Raw genomic sequence first — 19,789 nt, forward strand, 5'->3', positions numbered from 1 at the left:
TTAGCATGGTGGTAACAGTGCAAGGCTGATTTTACAAAAAAAATCTGTGATGGTATTTGCAAATGAACCAAAAGACATTTACAGACTAAATAAAACTGGTTTTATATCAGTTTAGTATTCTGTCAAAAAGTTGCCTGTGAGGAACAGTGCTGAAAGGACTGCTGAGATTCACAGAGTAATCTTCATTTGTGTTAAATTGGTGACTTCCAGAAGAGGGCTGGAATCACAGCTGCTTCTGGGTATTAGAACAGCCTAACTGTGAAAAGCATCCACAATTTAAATGAAAACTAAGACTACCACCAGGAAATTATGTGCATCGTTGAAAAACTGTAAGAAATAAAAAGTTAGAAACGTAAATATTTATAAGACCTTTATTTTAAACTGGTTTGATGAAATAAGAAACTGTAATACATTAAGAAAAAGTAAAATTATGAAGCAATGCAGTGAAAAAAAAGCAAATAACTCAGTGTAGTCAGAAATTAGGATCCTTTAAATATCTAGAGTTTGTTTCTGAGCTACCTGATTAAAAATCAAAGTTACTTTATGTAAAGACAATATAATTATTCCTGTGAGGAAGAAGAACATGTGATAGCAGAATCGTGGCTTCTAACATAGTTCACATCATTTATAACATGGCAGTTCACAATACCAAACCCTGGAATAAAACAAAACCAAACAAAACAAGATACATAATGTGATTGTATGAAAACTACAGTCAATACAATTTCAGAACAAGGTGGTAATTATTTACTGTAATTACTGAAGGATTTGTACCAGTTAATAATGTAAAAAAGAGAATGTGAAGGTTTGAAAGAGTACCATGAATATAAGTCTCTCCATATTTCTAAAGCCTCTTCAAAGTCAGAAAGCTTAACAACAGGCTGCATAACCAAATGCTGCAGCTGTCTGCAGTCAGGATTTGTTGGCCTTCCAGTGCATGGCTGTGTGCATGCAGCATCGTTATTTCAGCTCTGTTTACAAAAGCTTCACTTCCAGGTACCTACCCTTTCAGTGTTTGTTCTAATGAGCTCAAAATTCTCAAGTGATATACAGAAAGATGTCAACAATGGGGAAATAGAAGATTAAACTAGATTCAAATCTGAAAAAACAGAAAAGGGGAAAAGAATAGTAGTACCTCTCTGTGTCAGCTGTCCTGCCTGGAGCTGGTGGAGTGTGAAATGTGACCTTATAACTTAAAATATCTCACAAAAGAATACTGTACCATGGTACTGTGTTCCTGTGTCCCCACTCACATTTTGTTCACTTTGATGAGTTACCCCAGGATGTAAAGCTTGTCTTAAGAAGCCATATGTACAAGGATCAAACTTACTCAGCCCTTTCACAGACAGTGAGACCAATCACTGGCTATTATATCAGTATCAGCACTCTGTTAAATTGAATTTGGAATTTGACCATGTTTCAGTTAGAGTCACTAAAATTACATGTGCAAAATTAACAAAGTCTGGTCCCTCACTCCATGACACAAATGCATATCAGTAACAATGTATTGCTATGGATGACTTTGGATTACTTGAAATCCACTCTTCAAAAGGCAATGAAAACTATATATACCACTTAAATGGAGTGAAAATCACCACAAGATGAGTCAAGATTGTTAAACAAACCCCTAATTCATTCAAGCAAACTCAAGGATACAACACAAGGTAAAACAGCTGTTCCAAATATACATACAGAGAAAAAAGAAAAATGTGCAACTATTTCTATAATGAAATAAATGCTGACCAAATATGAAAACTATATCTGCAGAACTATAACTGCTAGAGAATGTTCTTTATACCTGCTATTTATACACCTAGGAAACAGGTCTATTTGTGGTCTGCATTTATTGGTAAAGAATGATGGTTATGCAAAACTATTTTTATGCTATATAGGAAATACTTGTTTTCACAGAAATTTAAAAAAGTATTAATCTAGAAATGAACACTTAGTAAGAGCAGATATACATGATACACCATACAGAAAATTCTGCAGCACTCATGACTGCTTAGAAAAAAGACATTATTTCCAACTGCAGATTTTGACACAGTGTTAAACTGTGTTTAAAGAAATCATGTTAAACTAAAATCCTAAATTAGACTATTTTTAAAATGGCAATTTAATTAGTTGAAACCAAAAGAAAAGCAAAATTAGAATAACATTAATATTTGTACTAATTACTAGCTCTTAATTCTATTTTTTAATTGTACATAAATGGTAAATGCCAGACTCTTAAAGATATAGTAAGCAACAGGAACAAGATACTACAAAACAAACCTCAGACCATTAATTCTTTTAAATTCATTGTTCACTTACACTCAGAAACCAACTTCTGCCACATCAAAATGAAAAAAAAAAGTGGATTCTTTTAGATCTGTGCTTTGATTGCTTCCGCATTTAATCTTGTTAAAGAAACATTACTGCAAACACAGTAACACCCTAGCCACAGATGCAGATCTGAAAGGCTGGATGATTTGGAGGCATCTCAGGTACTTGAGTATGTTTCATAAATATGTCAGTGAATTAAAGTCATAATTTTATGAATTATGAATGTACAACATATCACTTCAGAAAGACAAATACCAACTAAACACTGATGTAATAGTGAAAAATATGGCATGAAGAATTTTCAAGAGAGTTTATTGCTTTTTAACTAGTCATGTAAGCAACTATCTTTGAGGTTAATAAATATTATCCCTCTTTTACAGATTTGGAAAATGAGGTATATCCCAGGTGAGAAAAAGTTTGCTATCACATACAGCTGGAGTACAGCAGCAGCAGTCAGGGAATTATCCTACTGGCATGTATCTGATCAGGGTAATAACCATCTCCTGAGAAATGGGACTGCTGCGACTAAAGTCACTTGGTGAAACTGTGCACCAACTGGTATTAATGAGGATTTACTGGTGACTTCAGTGAGGCCAGGAATTCATTCAATAAAGCTGTACAAATGCAAATTGTACTATATACTGAAGTTACCATAGAAGTAAATGCTCATGAAGCAACAAGCCACACAGCAGAGCTTGAATGTACTTTATATAATGAGATAACCACAAGGTGCTGTAAATCCTGATTTAGGAGCACAAGTTTGCCTTTCAGAGTAAACAGGCTGTGATAGAAATGTCTTCTAAAAACTTCAGCTACCTTTCCTATATCTTCATATAGTAAATTAGCATGATGATACCATCATCTGCTCCTAAGCAGTACTACAATATATGTTAAATAATAATATTCCTAGAGTATGTGACATCAAAGTTTGCATCTTTAGCAAGTATTTTCTACAAAAATAACTGAACTTTATCCAAAACAATTATCCAACTGTCTCACTGATGAATCTTTACTTATAAAACCCAAAGAACCATCACGAAAATAATCAAGCCCTCTTAAAAAGTAAATAACAAAATATTCAATGAAATGCAAACAAAATAAACAGCAATGCTCCTTTGCAGCAACCGTCACAACTCTCCACAATCATATTCCTTCCCAACTAAAACTTGCTATAAAACCTTGTTTTCTTTAATTTTATCCCTTAGAAACAATATGACTAGAACAAAACAAAGACCCTTCTTCACAATTTTTTCTGCTTTCATCTCATATAACAACTGGTAAATGCACCAGTACATTGCCTCTTGGAGAATGCCCAACACACATGGTGTTTATTAAACTAACTCCTCTCAGCACTTTAAGAGGGAGTGTAAATTTCAGACTTCTCTGTACCTCTAGAGGTTTTAAGAAGAATCTGATTCCTTGCAGGGAGACACCATCACAAACCCAACACCAAAGGTGCTGTACATTTAGATTTCTGCTGAATCACTGTTTTCCAAGACCTCCAGTGGCAACGAGTCACCTAAACTACCTCCTGAATCAATGGTGAAGCTCTGACTTTTTAATGTTTTATGAGCATTCATGAACTTCTGGAGGTACTTGGAGGTATATAGCCAGTGGTGCTTCAAGACATCCTCCATCTCATAGACCTTGGACTGCCTGGCATTCATTTTTCTGAATCTCCTAAACAATTTGTTTCCAGACTCATTTCCTTCACTTGCCCAGGCCCCAATGGACCCATCTCTTTCAATTATTTCAGGAACATGAGCAAGTGTTTTGTGGAAATAATTTGTAATCTTGCCCTCATATCTGTACTTGAACTTTGTAGATAAAAGCTCTGCAAAACGCTGTGAATTGTAGCTATACTGGCACAGCAGTTCTGGACACTCCTTGGCAGGGCACGAGGATCGCCACACTGGTTTCATCTTCAGATAAAGGTCCATTAGTTCTTTTAGAGCTTCATGCCTTTCCTCACACTTAATTAGTTCACATACTGCCTCTACAGTCTCTTTGGACATGAGCTTTCTAGCAAAATTCCCACTCATCTTCAGCATAGGCTTCAAGTTCATCTTCTTCCTGAGATGTTTGTCAAGAGTCAACTGCCACCTCTTCCTCTCCTCTTTAGACACGTCAGGATTCTTGTAAATTTCACCAATCTCCATTTGGAAAATCCTGTAGAATTCTGTTGCATTGCCAATGTCACAGTGCAATGCATCTATGGAGGGAACAGTCTCAATAAAAGGTTTGGCTGAAACACCCTTCACTCTGTCACGGAGCTCATCAACAGACTCATGATATGGGTTGGACCTCCATATTTCATATCGCTCCAGATTTTCAGCATGACTCCTGGTTATGGAGTGGAAGACCAGATTCTGGGATGCCTCCAAGCGGGTTGCATCACACAGGGTACAAATATAAGTGGAACCTGAAGCCTCCAGCCCTTCCACTTCCCGCAAGAGTTTCTCATCATATCCCGTACCTCTAAAGACGAATCTAAATGTTCTTAGGATGCCTCCCATTTCAAGCAGCAGTTCACTGTTTTTCATAGCCTCTCTTTCTGCTATGAGGGGGCTCAGGATTGCTGTCAGAGTTTCATGATCTGATTCATCAGCCAGCATAAGGCACAAGGGCTTACAGCACAACTCGGAATTGGGCTTTACTTCCTCAAAGATCCTCTTGCTTTCATTCCCATGTGCTATAGAAATGTTCATGACTGTGAAAGAAAAGCGAACAGCCTTCTCTGGGACAGCAGGCCCACTTCCATGCTTCTCACTGACATCTCCCATTCCATCACAGGACTCTTTTACTACCACAGTGAAGGGGCCATTCAAATAGTCATCCAGGTTTTTTGCTTTCATGCCTTCCAAGATCTCCTCCTCCATGTCCTTTAAGGCACAAACCAAGGCTGCATCGTATCGGAATCTCTTTGCAATTGTGTCTACTGGGTAATCATCAATTGAGAGTGGCAGTCCTGATAGTCCATCTATAATTCCCACTTCTGTGTTAGGGGATACATTTTTCAGGGGAGGTTTCCACTCAAATGGGTGATAACCTGGTAGGAGGGCTTTCTCAGCAGTGCGAAGAGCATGCAAAGGCTGGAAGATCTGCCTCCCAGTGACAGCTTTTACTGTTCTATACATTTTATGATACTGACTACAGCTGAGAAACGTGTTAATTCGGATGGCCAGACAGACAGCAGGATGAAGTCCAGATCCTCTCCCTTGCATTATAGCCTCCAGTTCATCTGCTTGTTTGTGTTCATTTTTTGCTCTCAAAGCTAGCAGGAACAAAGTCATGCATACAGCCTTTATGTCACCGCCCTCTTCTTTCTCAGCAAAAGCCTTGACTTGACGTTTCAGTTCCCTCAGACGATGTTTCTGAGCTCTCCTCGTCAAAGACAGGAGGTGCTGCCTCGGTCGGCCACCTTTATTGATGTAGCTATAGAGCTCTCCTTCTTTCATCTCCTTGTGGCTGGAGAGGTGTTGGCCATATTTTCCATGTGAGATCTCTTCATCACATTCCTTTACAGGGCATGTTATAGTCAGATTATCAAGGATGTTCAGGAAGGATTTCACTGGGGTTACCAGATCAGTAGGAAAACAAGGATACCAGCAGGAGGGGCAATAGCTGCCCATAACCCTGATACATTTAAGGATGCAAGTTCTGCAAAACAAGTGTCTGCATGTTGTTTCCACTGGATCTGCCAAAATATGATCACAAATCTGGCAAGAAATAGATTTAATGAAATCTACTGGATAATCAACTGCAAGCAGCTTGGTGCTGAGATGTATATCCTTGCAATTTACAATCTCTTTCATTAAATTTTTGTTGTTTATCTGTGCTTGTTTGAGTTGTTGGTTTTTTACACCTCTGTTTAGATGAGCACGTTCCCCAGTGGTTTTGACACGTTTGCCACGTTGCATACTTGGAAGCTGGCTTTTTCTCTTGACTCCTTGTCTGGTAGTATGGCAGACATCACAGTTTGGGGAATGGGGTTGCCACTCCATTGTGCTGTCCCTAGGAAAATACACTTCACATAGAGTATTACTGAATTTTCTATGTATAATACTCCAACAGTTGTGACAAAATTGAGTGGGATGGATAGTGTCGACATCCCCTCGCACATCAATCTTGAAAACCTTAGCAATAAGATCTGGCCAAGAGGTTGCTGTTTTTTCTTTCTTTCTGAGAAGGCACAGAGTTTCATCATCCACTGGCCCATGCACTGGGTAAGTTCTCTTGGAACAATCAGTTTTAAATGAAACCCCACAGATGCGGCAGAGTTGCTTCAGATTGTTCTGATGAGCTGTATTGTCTTGTGTTTTCATGGCATGGGCATCTTCCTCAAGCCCCTGCCTATTGCCTGTTAACTCCATCTTTTCTCCTCTTGGCACTGCTTCATCTTTATGCAGGATGATTTCTTTGTTTGAAGAAACAGGCTCTTCTGCCTGATCTTTGTGTGTGTGCTGGCTATCGTCAGAGGGTGTTTTTTCAAATGATCGCAATTTAAAGAGCTTGAATTTCCATTCAGAAAATTTTGTATATGTATGCTGAAGTTCTTCAGGTAGTTCCATTTGTGACACTACTGACATCTGCAGTCTCACAGAAACCAGATCACCTGATAAATAGAAAGATGTAAATTAGCTTAATTTCCAAATTAAAAGGCTGTCCACTCAATATATGAGATGAATTTCCAAATTTATTTTGACTTTGATCCTGAGGCATCACATGTCTATTTGCTCATCTGTGTGAGCCATTATTCATCCCATAGTAAACATCAATAAAGCCATTATTCATCCTGTAATAAACATCCAAATCTGCCCCATCCTTCTTTTGCTTGATGGAGCTTACTGTAAGTAAAGCTACTATAGACAACACAGTACATTCTGAAAGTTGGTGATTTTTTTAATGTGAAACTGAATTCAACTGGTGTCTGAAAAGTAGAATTTTGTGTGCTCATGCTGTATTATCTAAATCAGCAAACCCACTGCTCTCATGTTCCTGTTAGTTCTGAATCTGGTCAGAAGTGTTTTGTACACGGCATTCCACATGGGCAGAGCCGCACATACTACTCAATGCCAGTGTAGACTTTATTCAGGCCCCAGATTTGTAAGGTACTTTAGCATGTGCTTAATGAGTAGCTCCATTAAAGCAGGAGGAGGGTGTCCTCTGTTGATGCAAAGCACTACAGTTCCCTGAACTCCACAGGGGATACAGCAACAAATACTGACTTCAGATTTGATTGTGAGAGAATATTTATACATTGTACATTAGTCATTCATTTAAGTACTTTGCTGGGATCTCTCTGTAAGGATTGCTGGTACTGGAAATCTGAAAATGTCTGTGTAAATTTGACCCTAATTTTAGCTTTCATAGAGGTGCAGCCAAAAGTAATATCAATGTGGTTTCCATGGAAATATGGTGTGTATAAAAATAAATACAAGACTTTCACCTCAAACACGGAAACTTTTTGCTACTGCATCAGACCCAGAAAATAAAATTGTATAGAAACAACAAGAGTGACTGACCTATTTTTCATTACCTGGCATGAGAAGTGCACAAGGTAAACAAACAGTATAGAGAAAATTCAGTTATGTTTTCTGATTTATTTTGGTTTTACTGCTCTGGTTGGTGTGTGTAATAAAAAATGAGGAAGACTCTACCTTAAGACAATGCACTAGAACTAGAAATTATATAGCTGTGATTTCTGTTACTAATGTTATCAGCACTTAGTAATCCACATAACTTGCTAGAAATCTCAGTTCGGTGTCTTTTCAGAAAGTGTCCTTCATTAGGTAATACATCCAAGTCAAGGTCCAAAGTGATGATGCCCAGGGTTTCTGAGATTATTTCATCTATAACCTTTCAATAAAGCATCATTTCAGTACAGCCCTTCAGAGTCTGTTGGGAAAGGACTGCCTGCATTAATTAAGTTCCACATCCAGAATAACATACAAGTCTGATTAGCTCTTTCCTGAAGAGCTGAATTTTACTTTAAAATCATTCATTAGGTTTGGCAACTAAAATTTTAGGTTTGTTTTCTTCCCAGCTTCTCTTCACTCCATCCCACTGAGAACAACCTGCCCATACCACTGTCCCCATCTGCCCACATTGCTCTGTCCAGCTGCCTATACTCCTAAATTACTCTGTCTGCACTGCAGTCCCCTGCTGTCCATTGCTGATCCAGCCTGGCAATGAGCATGCTTGTATTCTGCTGTTCACAGATCTGTGAGGTGCAGATGTACTCAGAGCACAGATGTATTCAGAGCATTACTACTGTCTCACTTTCTTGTCTGCATCTTGTGACAGACTTAGTGAAATCTATGCTCTGACCAGTAACCCATTTCCCCTGAATAGTTCTGTGCTCCTACCACCTACAGAGTAATTGAATAACTAGTTGCCCTATACTGCCCACAGATCCTTCTCTTTTACATAGCACCCTACGCAGTTTTGTGTAATTTCACCATCACCAGCAGCACTTTCAGAATCTCTTAAACCATGAGTAATGCCTCTACAGGATGACATCAAAGTCATTGTAAAGAAACAGCCAGCACGGAGTACATTTAATGCAAAATATTTAATACTTTCTCTGCTCTTCTGACCCTTTGAGTAAGTGCCACTGCAGTGCCACACTCATCTCCAAAGCCATGACCTGATTCTTGCTACTAATCACCAGCTCAAATGAATCCGACAGGGTTTACCCATGCTAAAGGAAAGTTCAAGCAGTTTTTTCTTTTCCTCTTTCATTGAACATGTCCTGGAAGAAATGAATGACAAAGATGCCCTCTCAGGTTACCAGACCTTCACCTTCTGCAGTGGTTAATTGTTGCCAACAGGCTATTCATCAAATGCTGTTGAATTGTCTAGCTCCTAGGCAGTGGAGATTACAGCAGCTCTCTTCAGAGAGCAAGAAATTTTCCCAGTGTTAGGAATATTTCCTGCTACTCATGCAAAATGCCTGTGTTCTGTTATTCTAGTTGGGGGTCATGCTGAAAAATCTTTTTTCACCTTGCCTACCCCACTCAGATTCTTACAGAGGGAGCCCCAGGCATGAATCTCCAGCCATGGTTATTTAATCAACTCAAACAGCTGTGTTCAGTTTCACCTCTTTTTCTCTTGAAAAGGGAAAAGAAATCCCTTTTTTTCCCCCCAGATCACAGTATTTCATACAATTCTGAAGACAAGCAAGATTGCAATACTTTTCTTCACATCAAGGAAGACTTTGCTTTATAAAAAAGTTCACCAAAATGAACAGAACAACCTTTGAAGTGAGGAAGCGCATATAAAATCACTGACCTGCCCATTAAACCAGGACAAGGAACCAACACTGGCATGTCCTACAAGCATCTGGGATGCTGTCATTAATACTGCTAGCCTACCTTCAGCTCGTTGTGAGTTTGTAGAGCTGCTGCTGTGCCTGCCCAGTTTGTTCCAAATGTCAAGCTTGTTTGCTGTCTCTCATGCGTGCTCTCACTCTTTCTGTGTTCCCTCTGCTTTTTAAAGACACTGCAGTGCTGTTTATCTCACTTATCCTTCTCCCTCTGAGTTCCCCATACAACACTGGTGCTAACCACAGTTTATTTGAACTGAACACAACACAGAACTCTCAAATCCAGGTGGCACCTGGCAATTTATGAGGCTTAACCACAAAATTCATATAAACAAGGTCGTCTTGTGTGAGACTCCTGGGCTCTGAGATAAGTATGCAGACTCTCTCTGAGGAGCACCTGCACTGTTTTTTAACACAAAGTTTGCATTTAGGTTTCTTCTTTATAGTTTCATAACTGATTTCTTCACTGTTAACTCTCCGAGAGGAGAACCTAGTCTTCATCACCCTGGTGTTCCACATCAAAGCTATTTCATTGAAGACCAATGTCTCACTTCCCCAGCCAACCTTCTGCAGTTTGGGTGAATGACAACAGGGACCACAAAACGTCCATGCTTCTGATCCCAGTATTTAATTTTCATGGCTATTACCTCTTTAGTAATGTATATCTAGGGTCTCGAAGGCCCTGAGCAGGCAGGACAAATCATCAATATAAAAGTTACCTACTTATTGAGTAACTGGTATGTATTACAGCAGGTATGGGCCATAGGTGACCACATACAGCGGCCAGTAGAGTCTTTTTCCTGAAAGCCCAAGAAGAAAACCTATGCTTAGCTTCCACAAAGCAACTATCTCAAAAACTGACTCAGAGTGGACAGATGCACCCTGAAAGTTTTCAGTCTCCACACACAACCTTGTGCAAAAATTCTAGTCATCCATCAGGTCCTTTCAAACATGAACGTAAGTTCACGCTCCAGAAGCAGGAATTTGCAAGAGCAGAAAAACTACATAAACAACCAGGCATTTCCCTTTTTCTGGAGACTTTGTGATCCTGCAGGACTTAAAATCCACTTCTGACTTGCATGCTTTTCCCTGAGAAGGTGGCTGAGGGAGGCCACAGTGCTTACGTTGTGGCTCAGGATCTCCCAGTTAATGCACCTCTTACCTCACAGCATCTGATGTCAGCCAGGAGAAAAATCAGCAAAAGTTGTAATACTTGATATTTGCTATAGCTAAAATAGGTGAGAGGACTCATACTCTTTTATCTACTCTGATCTTACAATGCTTTCAGTTCTTAGAATCATAGAAGCCTCTAGGTTGGAAAAGGCTCTTAAGATCGTTAGGTCTAACCACAAACCTAACGTGGCCGAGTCCACCACTAAATCTTGTCCCTAAGTGACACATCTGCATGTGTTTTAAATATCCCCTTGGAATGTTGACTCAACAACTTCTGTTGCCAGCTTGTTCCAATACTCTTCAACCCTTTTGGTGAAGAACTTTTCCTAATATCCAATCTAAACCTCTCCTGGTGCAACTTGAGGCCATTTCCTCTTGTCCAATCATTCGTTGCTTGGGAAATAGCCCGAGCCCACCTTGGTACAATGTCCTTGAAGGAAAGGCAGTTGGAGAGAGCAGTAAGGTCTCCCTTGAGCCTCCTTTTCTCCAGACTAAACAACCACAGCTGCATCAGCTGCTCCTCATAAGACCTTTTTTCTAGACCCTTCACCAGTCTCATTGCCCCAGCAATGTCTTTCTTGTAGTGAGAGGTCCAAAACTGAACATAAGATTCAAGGTGCAGCCTCACCAGTGCCCGGTGCAGAGCAACAACCACTTTCCTGGTCCTGCAGGCCACACTATTGCTGACTCAGGCCAGGATATCATTGGCCTTCTTTGCCACCTGGGCACTGCTGGCTCATTTTGAGCTGTCAACCAGAACCTCCAGGTCCTTTTCCAGCTATTCTGACTCAAGCTGTTCTTGTTAGATGATGTCTTGGAGAAGTGGTTAGTCCTGAGTGTTTGTGCCGCACGAGAGGCTAACAGCACCTGCAAACCAGTGTAAAGATTCATGCCGAAGCAAGTAATGTATGGAGAAAGGAAACAAAGTGTTTATGGAATATGCAATACGTGGAGAAAGTAAAAGGGTTTAGAGACAAATGTTGATATCCTTGCTGAGATTCTGATACACACAAAACCCTAATATGAAATAAATCCCAAACAGAAACATGGGAGTGTCAGGATAAAGTAGAACAGAAACCCTAGATGTCATTCCAGGCCAAGACAGTGTGGGACAAGGATGTCATGGCTGAGGCATTTCTGAACATCTGAGAACATTAGATGGCTAGGGCCTGAGCTCACTACTCTGTTCTTTTGCCTGAACTTCCTAACAACCGACCTATTTTACTATTCACTCCCTAGCACTTGGAGAGACCTTTAAAAACAAATCAGGTCGAGCTGCAATGCCAGATATCAATCAAAATCACTCTCTGCAGTCACAGACTGATTTCTTCTCTTATCTTGAAATGGCAGGCACAGTTCCCTGACAATGTGCATTGTTAGGATTGAGGAATTTGAGGCTCTTTGAAAAGTTTAGCAGATCTCTCCCTCTGGGGTGCTTATTCAAAACTTCACTCAGATGGCTGGCTGCCTGTCCCATCCCCTCAGGAGCCTGAGTTCCCGTGCAAAAAGTGCAAAACCCGACTGTACAGGCATCAGCTTCCTTATCAAAGGAACCACATGAGCATACATAAGCTAGTCAAGTGCTTTTCTTCCAAGTACACAGGAAATCACCTTGGAAAAATATTGTCTTGTAGGGATAGAGCAGGCAGCTAAAGATTTTAATTGATCTCAAATTGCTACAGCTTTGGGTGTGTTTTGTGTCCATAAAAGCACAATTGCGGAACAGTTTGAGCTGCACAGATCCAGTACTGGAAAATGTTTTCCCTGTGCAGCTGGCACCACCGAGTGGAGAAAAGCATTTTTGCATTTGTTTCTATTACAGCATGAAAATTAATATGTGATAATGGGCCTAAGCCTTACAGATTTGGAAATCCTTCTGAATAAAGGAATTCAATTATTCTTGGAATAAAAACTCCAGATAAGTTCCTTGAATTCTCAGTTAAAATAGGTTGGACATCAGTGCCCCTGACAGTTTGCAGATTACAAAAAAAAATAGTATTTTTCAGACATAAAAACCCCTCCATCTAAGGATATCTGTTTTACAAAGCCATGCAGTGATAAATTTCCTCATTTTGCTGCTCATGAAAGCAGCATACAGTATGTTCACTTGGCAGGAGAAAAAAGGTAGCTCTGAAATTCATCCAGTTGTCCAGGAGTGGGTCCACAATGTTTCAATTTATTTATTTGTCCTTAATGTTGTTATTTCCTTATTGTGATTCTTTGGAGCCCTATCTGATGGCCCAGCTATTTCTCTCCCTCTTTAGCTTCCCGGCAGGTCCTAACAAAAAAATGTAGGTATGTTCTGGGCACAAGCAGTGCTCGGAGGAGTGCATTAGGGTCTGGCATGGCCTTGCCTCCGGGAGCAGCACCCTGCAGAGGGAGACGGGTACTCTAGCCATGGAACAATCCACTGGTTTGCAGCTCCCAGGGAGCATGGCATGCAGACAGAAACACTGAACATCCCTGGAAAACTGTGGTCCCCAGCAAACCGCGCACACACACACACACATACATACACACACACACACACACACACACACACACACACACACACCCCTCATATCCCCCCAAACAGTGGGAACAGTTTGTTGGATTTAAATGTGTGTTAATCAGAGATTCTTCCCAAGAAACTGCCTAATGCAAGCAAGCAAATTCCCCTCGGTCGTTCCTAAGGAAATGAAGCTGTCTGTGTTCACACTGTCCCGGTATTTCACTTCCGCGGCACAGCTGGGGCGGGCAGAGGAAATTGTTTCTCGGGAGCACTTGGTTTGCATTGAGAAACGGCTTCTTGGCGACTCCCAAGCCGTGAGCGCGGAGAGCCCCACCACGCCCCGGCTCTCAGCGCCTCGTTGTTAACAGCGCTCAGGACGGAGCGGAGCGCATCCGAAGGGCTCTTCGTAGAAGCACCCGCAGCGCGGAGCGAACACGGCGCCGGCGGGAGGATGCCGCCGCCGGTGCTGGCAGTTTTGTGTGGGTCGGGGAGGCGGGACAGTGACACCGCAGCGCCCCCGCGGCGCTGCCCCTCCGCGGCGGCAGAGGGCGCTGCAGCGGCCGTGGCGCCCAGGAGGCCGCGCTCGCTCCGAGCGGCCGCTCCGGCTCTTCCCGAGCAGAAGCGGAAGCGGCGGCGGGCTGGGAGCGGCCGCGGGTCGCGGTGAGTCCTGCGGGGCGGCCGGGAGGGCGGGGGCTGCGGCGGGCCCGGACGCCGGACTCGGGGAGCGAGGGCCCGGCTGGACTCGGGCCGCTGCAGGCTTGCGGCGGCGCCCGGCGCGGATCGTTTTTGCCCGTGCCGGGGCTGCCGGCTGGGGAGCAGAGCCGCCTCCTGCCCTGCCCCGCGGAGCCCCCCTTCCACCGAGCTCGGGGCTCGGCACATGGCCGGGCCGGGCCGGGGGTGCCGGGTAGGGCGGCCTGCGCTGGGGCAGGGCGCTGGTGGGGCTGGGGCGCCGGCCTGCGCTGCTCCGGAATTGAAACCGCGGCGCGGCCAGGGCAGCGGGGCTGAGCCCGGCCGGCCCGGGGCTCCAGGCACGCCGGCTGGCCTGGCGGGTGGGAGCCTGGCCGGAGAGACTGTCCTGCCGTCGCACAGCGGCGGGAGCGTGAGCAGCGGGGACTTGGAGCTGTGCTCCCGCTTGTCTCGAGCACATCAGCTGGGCTTGGGCTCTGTTTTCCCCGCTGTGAAATAGAGAGGCTCAGTAAATTATTCGGGAACGCGTTAAAGGGTAGTTTGCAAGACAAGTTACTGTTTCTAAACCCGATAGTTCCTTTTTTCTAGTAGAGACTGGCAGTATTTAGAATTTACGGTATCTTTATTAACACAAGTAATAAATTACGACTTCAGTAGTAATTTCCATCAATTTCGTCTGGCTCAGATAGGTCGCGCTGAGTCTTTTCGTACTTAAACGGAAATCTCAGCTGTAAGTGGGAGGAAAATGTTCTAATTATATCCCTTAGACCTAGTCATTAAAGCTTGCCGAAAGTATTCCCCCATGTTTGCCTCTGACACCTTCTGCACGCTGCCCCTCGGCTCCGTGGATTTGTGGTGTCTTATGTACCACTGTGAGTGATTAACAAAGTATTGATTTGAAGCTTTGGGTGAATTTTGCACTGCGTTCACCAGCTGTTAAATGACTTGCAGGCAAACTGCTTTATCTTCCCGTAGAATGAAAAGGCCATAAAACTTCTCCTTCTAGTACAAGAATGGGGGGAAAAATTCACAGAAGTATGCTGATAAAAGCACTTGGATTTTTTTTCATGGTATCATTCTGGGCATAATTCTTCTGCATATTCCACATTACCTACAGCTTTTCCCAGTGAGTAAAGATTTCTGGAGTTCATGAGACTCTGTTAAATGAGAACTTGTTAAGACATAAGTGGATTTTTAAGTTTTGTAGTATTGCAACACTGCAGTATTGCTTTCTATCTTAGAAAACTGCTACTGTATTTAGAAAGGCAAGACACACTGTAGGTACCTATGCTGATAGAACTTCAGGATGAAAAAATATCATGGTGAACATGCATTCTTTTCTTCACCCATTGAACTTCCATGAGTTTACTATGTCAAGAAGAGGAACTTTTGTGTCTCAGTAGCACAGATTATCTAAGCACATGTTAAAAAAGAAAAGTTTTAGATCCAGACTGTGAAAACTGGCTATAAAATTTTTCAGGTATAAAGCAGGTCAAAAAGAAAGCAGAAGTAAATGTAAGGTGGAGTGAAAAGGAGTAATGTTTTAGTTGTTTCAGAATGTGTCTTTAATTCACTGTTTGCTTTCCCAGGGTTTCAGATTATTTTACTAATGCCCCATACAAGCCTCATGCCTGTAGAGGTGGATGGTAATTAAGTGTAGCCTGGAGCCTGGGCCTTGTGGAAATCACATTTTTTCACAGCCATATCTCTCCCTGCCTGTTTTTTGAAGTGCTTTATGGATGTTTACTTTGTCCCCACTAGGGTAGCATCTTACATTCTCTGTAGATGTACTGAGGGGTATAGAAAGGAATAATGCATATCTCAATGTGTTCTCAGTGTGCAAAGGGAGAACAGAATCCAGAGTCACTGCCAAAGTAAAGAGTTAAATAGTACCGTTCTTCTCACTATAACAGTGCTTTCCTTGTATTTGTTATTCTGAACAGTTCCCGGTAAATTCTGTCTAAATCTTAATAAACTGAAGAAAGTTTCAGGGAATTTTAGCCTGGGCTTGTTTTTTGGTTATGGAAAAAGCCATAGAATATCTTGGTCTTAAATGCAGTATAGTATGCTTCCACAGCTCACTAAAACTAAATTTGTTTTGACATACTTAAATAGGATAAAATATGAATGCAACTGTGAGTGTGCCACCATCTAGTCTCCTAAGTAACATTCAAGCATGAAAATACTTACGTGATTAAAGCCTGACAGCATTCTGTACAAATAAAGAGGAATCATCTGGAAAGCTTCAGAAAACCGCCCCCCCCAAGGGCTGCTCTGCTCTAGTCAGGAGTTCTTGATAGTCTAGTGAGCTCTGAATGTTGTTTGATTTTGCCTCAAAGAAAAATTCTTCTTTCGAGTCTTTAGGTTCACATGTTAAAATGGTGTGAATGTGGTGTTTGTCCAAAATACTTGGATGTCTGAAAGGTTGCTGCTATTGGAAAAAAAGAAAGTTTGCATCTCAACAAAATAAGCAACATGCTTGCAGACTCTTACAAGAAATAAGAATTTAGTTTTTGCAGTTAAAAGTTCTGCCTAAATCGCCTATTGCCTCAGCTTGTCTAGCCATTTGATAACTTTGAAATGAAAGTGTTTAATAGGTAATAATTAAAAGACATTAGCATAATTCCATGTGTCCTGCCTGGATGAGACCATAGTGATGGTAGCTAGAAACCTCCTAGTGGAAACACATGGTGCTTATCAGTTATCAGTAGAGCATTGATTAATGTGCCTGGGAATAAGTGTTGCAAGTATTACTCCATAAACAAAATATCCAAAGTCACTCCACTGGTCTGTCAGTCTCATGACCCAGAAATCTATACATACATATACAAGGCAGCTGAAGAGAGAAAAGTCTGGCCAGTTTTTCTGTCAGTGAAGTGCTAAAGGCATTTCCCCTGCTGGGTGTGTGCTGTCCAGGCTGCAAGGAAATGAATTATATTTGTGAACTTTGAGTAAGAAAAAGGATTTGGAATAGTCTTCTGTATTGATTCATTATTTATATGGGTAGTCAGTGTCAATTTTCCAGGAAAGGTCATGTGGAAATTAATTGTATTAAGTACTTCCTGATTTATAATAAAAAATTTCTCATACCACAACTGATACTTCCTTGCACAGTATTCCTTAAGTTAATGCTTGAAAATATTATTTTAAATTTCAGTGTAAATAGTATACAATGCCTAGTTTTACTTCCTCCTTAATGCTCTTAATGGTAGTGGGATTTTACAGGCAATCTGAAGCTACTTTCTGATACCAGCAAATTTTTTTTTTTTTTTTTTTTTAGAGGAGTTTGGCATTTGAAAATCCGTAAGTCCTACCTCAACTACATTATACTATGGGACTTGAAAAATCAGAGTACTGAGCTTTGTTGCATGCATTAATTTAAAATATGAGCAGTTTAATTTCTGTTTTAAAGTAGTTTTTTTTTTCCATCATAAGGTACATTATTCTTGCAGGAGTTTGCTTTTCTGCCTGACTGTGCTATCTCACATCAGCCTAATCACTGTGTAGTGTAACAGTGTAAATAGCAGCAGAGCACAGGTTACTTAGTGAAGAAAGGTGTCATTATGTTTCAAAGTTGGAAGAGTGGGATGGGAATTCCTTTTCTTTTAACTGTCCTTTAACTGTCTTTTCTGGGGCATGAAAGTTTCATCCTTAGGGCATTCCCAGACTATTGCAGCACAGGTAATGATCAGACAAGTTCTGTCCATTACCACTTGGCATGGAAAGCACCTTCCTTTCTGTTGGCAAACACCACAGCTGTTGCCTTGGAGAGCAAAATCAACCTTTGCCAGCCCAAGACCTGCATACCTGTGTGTCCAAGCTAAAGCCCATTATCTCCAGAGTCAGCAGGTCTGGCAGCACTTCCTAGCTCTAGAAAAGAGCATTTCAGGTACATTACCAAATGTAGTTTAAGACTTTCGCTGCCTTAGAAACTTCACACTAGCAAAAACAAGAATTACCATGTAATGATCCAGTTTAATTTTTTAACATTTTAAAAATATTTTATAACATTTTAAAAAAATGATAAGTTCTCAAGGCTGTGGTGTACACAAGGTATGTAAATTAATATTTGGATATTCTTGTACTTGCATTTGACTTAGTTTTGTTCAGCACAGAGGAAGAATAGCAACTATTATCAATAAGAAGAAAAACTGATGTGGTCTTTAGGAGATCTTAGTTTTATTTCACTGGAAACCTGTTTCATAATCAAAAAGAAAGGGTAGCAGCTTGATTTGAATTTTGGGATATATCCTAGTTTGAGGTTTAAAATCCATCCTTTTCCAGCCTAAGCATTTTTTGAATTCCTCAGGAGAGGAAGGTGAAAAACTGCTGCAGTAAGCTCACAGATTGTCTGCTCTACCTTCACTGGGGAAAAGAATTGTCATTACTATTCAAAGTATACTTCCCTGTGGCTGGTTTTGTCCTAGCACTGCTCTGTCCAAAAAGATTAAACCTATGTTCTACTCTTGGAGGATAAAGTAACTTCCACAAGAGACAGGTCTAAGTCCTAGTACAGAACTTACAACATATAGGGAAATTAGTTTAAGCTATGCTGGAGTAATAAGGCCTCGGTTAATTGTCTGAGTAACAGCAGTGTGGATTTTGATTTGGAAAGTTGTGCCTTGCCCCACAACTAAATAATATGTGTGGAGGAAGGAGGATTTTGCTCACAGATAAGATGAAATGGATAAGAGTAGTAGGAGGAACCCTATCTTAGATAAAATATGAACAAAGTTTAAAATCTGTCTCTTAATCACTTTAAGTTGCCTCTTTGTGCCTGAATTTCCCAAGTTAAAAAGATACTTGCACTTCTTTTTTTTGTGAACCACTTGGTCATATGTAGATAAAAAGCTTCATGTAGGAGTGGAGTATATCGGTGAATAAGGGGGTTTTTGTGTCAGACTGGTATGTTGACTGATTGCAGTGACTCTTTCATTAAACTGACTCTGGTATGGCAGTTTGTTTCTGTAGAATGAAGATACATACCTGCTATGTCTGTAGAAGCAGTTCAAATGGCCAAAGAGGCACTGCTTGCAAAGTACTTAAATCTACAAAGTGTTCAACTAATGAGATTATACCAAGTCAGATCCTGGCTTCTTCTTTATAAGAACAGAATTGTAAATAGTATGGGATTTTTTTTCCTGGGAACAGCCCAAGAGAAGAGTCATGCACTTCTTCGCAATTAATGTGACAGCTGAATTTGACTAAAGCTGTTTTATATTTTTTCTTGTGACTTCTGAATTCCTTTGTGACATTGCTAAAGGGACTTGTGTTCCTCTTCCCTTTCTTAGTCTCACTAAATATATCCCGTGGCTTAGAGTAATGTGGATTTTTCAGTCCTAGGCTGGCCTGTGGATTCTAATATCCTGCATACCAACATTCCCACTCCACTGACCCTATTTAGTTCCTGTGATTTTTCATGAAATGTGGCCCATGGACTGATCATCCTCTGCAGCAGTTGTTAAATAAGTTATATTAGTTTAACAGTGGAAACAAGCTGGGTTTCTTCTCTGGAGAGAGTAGATCTACTGATGGCAGGCTAAAAAAAATCTCTGTCACACAGAGCATCTTTCTAAGTACTGATTCCTCTGCATCCATTCTAAGTCACTGTGGGAGCTGGTGCCTTTGTGGGATTAAACTGCTCATGTCTGGACTGTGGCTGGAGCGGCTGCTGGGAGCAAGCTCAGTGTTTAGTTTGTATTGCTGTTGTGTTTAGGAGCCTCAGTGATAAAGCCTGTTGTGGTAGATAATGTATAAGGGCAATACATTGAGGTGGAAAACAGGAG

General features: G+C 41.2%; 1 protein-coding gene across 1 annotated transcript; it reads right to left on the reverse strand.

The window, feature by feature from the left end:
* Positions 1-3,307: 3,307 nt before the first annotated feature.
* Positions 3,308-7,408, reverse strand: RAG1 (recombination activating 1). The gene has a single exon (XM_068193746.1). It carries the CDS (start codon positions 6,912-6,914, stop codon positions 3,792-3,794), a length of 3,123 nt encoding a protein of 1,040 aa, XP_068049847.1. The 5' UTR covers positions 6,915-7,408; the 3' UTR covers positions 3,308-3,791.
* Between the last annotated feature and the right edge of the window lie 12,381 nt (positions 7,409-19,789).

This window comes from Anomalospiza imberbis, chromosome 6, assembly GCF_031753505.1.
Source record: "Anomalospiza imberbis isolate Cuckoo-Finch-1a 21T00152 chromosome 6, ASM3175350v1, whole genome shotgun sequence".
Taxonomy (NCBI): Eukaryota; Metazoa; Chordata; class Aves; order Passeriformes; family Viduidae; genus Anomalospiza; species Anomalospiza imberbis.

Excerpts from the sequence above, each read along its gene's own strand:
- RAG1 (XM_068193746.1), bottom strand. The coding sequence starts at position 6,914 with ATGTCAGTAGTGTCACAAATGGAACTACCTGAAGAACTTCAGCATACA.